Consider the following 3,844-nt stretch of genomic DNA (forward strand, 5'->3'; position numbering starts at 1 on the left):
TATATATATATATATATATATATACACACACACACACACACACACACACACACACACGCATTATTTAGAGTCCAGTTTTATCAGTATAAGCCTAAAGATGTATCTTATTTACAATCTAAAGGTTTTTGCTTGCAAAAATAAAATGTATATAAATTAATATATAGCTTTAGATATTTTATTTTATACTTTGTATTTATATTTTGAATGAATTAAAGTAGCATACGTGTCTGTGTGTGTGTGTGTTTGATTTTCATACCAAATTTCCTTAAAACATACATGGATGTTTATTAACATTTCCTTGAACTGCATAGGCACAACATTGTCTAAATGTACATGACATAGGCTCAAAAATGAAATATTTTGGCTTCTAAATGTCTAATTCACTAATAATTTTGCAGCCAATTAATTAACTGCCAAAAAAAACAACTTGTGGTCGACGCAAATTATGTTTATTCCCAGTGCGAATAAACCTGTTTTGTTTTTTTAAGTGGTCTGGGTCATATTTTATTTCATAGCTTCATAATAGTGTAGAGTGTTATCGAATGCATGCCAGTGCTTTGATGTCATCATGAAAGAAGGAAGTGGAACTTTACACAATTTTGAGATCAGCTGTATTTTATTATTTGCATCAAACATCGTTTTATTCTATGTTTGTCCGCAACCTAATCAGAACAGACCTGTGACCCATTTTTGGGTCACGACCCACCAGTTGAGAAGCACTGTTGTATATCATTGGTGTCCCACCCCCACCAGTCCTTTCCAGGGGCTCTATCTGTTGTCCTGACAACAAAGTCTGTCCACTGGAGAATCTGTCCCATTAAAACAATACATCAGCTCATGTGCACAGATGAAAGTGAAAATAGATTTGTAAAAACAAATAGTGGAAGTAAAATAATAGTAATACTGAAAGACTTTGTCTTTCTTTTGGAAAAGAACCTACATCGCATTTGACCAACTTCTGCTTTTTTTCAGACAGATATTCTCACATTTTCATAGAAGTTGGAGGAGGTGCGGCAGCAGTTGTTAAAGGGGATTCGGATTGGCTGACGTGCATGAGAGCAAGACACATGTCATGAGTGAATGCTGCACTCCCCGCCCCTTATTGTGAAGCGTCTGGACTCTGGGTTTATTTGAGCAATGTGTGTGTGAGAGAGCAACAAGAAGACCAGAGGACATAGAAATATAGCAAACAGACATAAAAACAGAAGCACAGACAGATTCGCAGATGCTGCTGGACAAGATTAGCTGTGTCTGTCAATTCTACATGGACTTTTGAATGGGATTTATGAACTGATTAATCATAGGATTCATATCTCAGAGAGATGGAGGTCAGTATTGTTCACTTCTAAATTAACTTCAGAAACAAAATAGCACTTCGTTAGGTGAATCTTCAGGCCATTTTGACCCTGAATGAACTAGTAATATTAAATAATGTATCAGAGGAACCTACCAACCTGCTGTCGGTGTTTCAAACAAGAACCGTTTTCTGTACAATAGTTTTTTTTTTGCTTGCCGACAACAAACTTCTGGGATTTTTACTGTTCAGATGTGGTGTCAGCTCTAACCCCTGCCCTCACTGCCCCGAGCCTCGTATAGACCCCTAATTTTGCAGAAGGTGCTGTGTAACGTGACACTGCTAACCCTGAGAGTGAAAGGAAGAGAATGGCACTTTACGGCTGTCATTAACATGCTCTCTTCTTTTGAAACTAGGGTCGAGTTGGGCTGGAGAGGTCACAGGTTTGACTGTTTTGGGGGGATGAAACTTGAACTGTAATAGATGGATATTAGCACTTTTACTATTCCTAGTGAAGAAAGTCCCATCTCCATATGAGAATCTTTTCCTGTGGATATCTGATGCTGTTAGTGAACTGCTGATCTTTATTTGTCATTTCCAGCCATGGCTGCGGTTTGCACCTTCATATGTGTATTTGCTCATAATTGCAAAGCCAATCAGATCAGATATCGCACATCACATTTGACTAAATATTTATATATTTGCCCATGTGATACGTTGAGAATATTGAGTGAGTTTGATGATATATTTTAGTATGATTCTAAATCCAGGTGGGTTCAGTTTACTAGATTGGACAGGACAGGAAGTTAACAGGAATTAATTTAAGGTTAGAATGTAATGTATAGCCGACTATCAGAAAAGCTGATGTCTAAATGCGTGATCTACTGTACTGACTGCTGATCTGCATTTGCGTATCGATGTTTTATGTACACCTGTAGATCAGTGTTCAAATATAAGCCTCAACGCTCTCTTCTGACATAATGGAAAAATGATGGGTCACTTTACAATAAATTATTGTTTTTACACATACAGTGGGTACGGAAAGTATTCAGACCCCCTTAAATTTTTCACTCTTTGTTATATTGCAGCCATTTGCTAAAATCATTTAAGTTAATTTTTTTTCCTCATTAATGTACACACAGCACCCCATATTGACAGAAAAACACAGAATTGTTGACATTTTTGCAGATTTATTAAAAAAAGAAAAACTGAAATATCACAAGTCCTAAGTATTCAGACCCTTTGCTCAGTATTTAGTAGAAGCACACTTTTGATCTAATACAGCCATGAGTCTTTTTGGGAAAAATGCAACAAGTTTTTCACACCTGGAATTGGGGATCCTCTGCCATTCCTCCTTGCACATCCTCTCCAGTTCTGTCAGGTTGGATGGTAAACGTTGGTGGACAGCCATTTTTAGGTCTCTCCAGAGATGCTCAATTGAGTTTAAGTCAGGGCTCTGGCTGGGCCATTCAAGAACAGTCACAGAGTTGTTGTGAAGCCACTCCTTCGTTATTTTAGCTGTGTGCTTAGGGTCATTGTCTTATTGGAAGGTAAACCTTCGGCCCAGTATGAGGTCCTGAGCACTCTGGAGAAGGTTTTCATCCAGGATATCCCTGTACTTGGCCACATTGGTCTGAATACTTTCCGTACCCACTGTATATTATATTATTATACTTTACACATTATTAAGTAAATACTAATTGCAGTCTTTCATATACACTATCGTTCTGTCGTTCTACACTAATTCTACTACCGTAGATTTTCTTTATGTTTTTAAAAGAAGTCTCTTATGCTCACCAAGGCTGTATTTATTTGATCAAAAATTCAGTAAAAACTGTAAAATATTAAAATGTAAAATATCATTTTAATATATTTTAAAATGTAATTTATTCCCGAGGGCAAAGCTGAATTTTCAGCATCATTACTCCAGTCTTCAGTGTCACATGATCCTTCAGGAATCATTCTAATATGCTGATTTGCTGCTTAACCCTTTAACTGTCACCCCCCATTTTTTAAAATAGGCATGCAGGTGCACTATCCAAACTTAAATTGTTGTAATTTATGAACACTTTGGAATACAGGCATAAGGTTGGTCTCTTTTTAAAGAAGAAAATCGGTAGATTATCGCAAAAATTTAAAAAAAAAATGTAAGAATCAAAAAGTTATGGAAGTTTAAATTTACCGTAAAGAAAATGCGAGTAAATGCGAGAATTTTAGAGTAAGTTTTACTCTAAAATTGGTATAAAATTAAAGCCTTATGTCTAAATAAGTTATGTTCCAAATTTGAAGTTGATATAAAATATTGAGGTTTCTGTGAGATTTTATTTAGGGCGTTATACCACAAACAGACACCGGGTGCCATCCAAACTCCATTGAATTTTTTTATTGCATTTTTTCTGTCACAAATGTCTAGATTTCTCTGTCAATATTACTTCTATCTCAAAATAACCACCAAATACGCCGGGATGAGACTCAGACCTTTCCAATGATATGTTTTTTATCAAGATTATAAAAAGGTTTGATTCTAAAAGACCGTAATGCATTTTGTAA

General features: G+C 36.0%; 1 protein-coding gene across 1 annotated transcript in view; it reads left to right on the forward strand.

Moving 5' to 3' along the window:
• The first annotated feature begins 987 nt into the window (after window positions 1-987).
• The window catches only part of LOC107749520 (cas scaffolding protein family member 4-like), an 18,076-nt gene continuing 15,219 nt past the window's right edge, over window positions 988-3,844 (forward strand). Inside the window, exon 1 of the mRNA XM_016564698.1 lies at window positions 988-1,328. Coding sequence (XP_016420184.1) covers window positions 1,323-1,328 — 6 coding nt within the window. The 5' untranslated portion in view covers window positions 988-1,322. The remainder of the gene's footprint in view (window positions 1,329-3,844) is intronic.

The sequence above is a fragment of the Sinocyclocheilus rhinocerous genome, unplaced genomic scaffold (genome assembly GCF_001515625.1).
Source record: "Sinocyclocheilus rhinocerous isolate Xijiao unplaced genomic scaffold, SAMN03320098_v1.1 scaffold889, whole genome shotgun sequence".
Taxonomy (NCBI): domain Eukaryota; kingdom Metazoa; phylum Chordata; class Actinopteri; order Cypriniformes; family Cyprinidae; genus Sinocyclocheilus; species Sinocyclocheilus rhinocerous.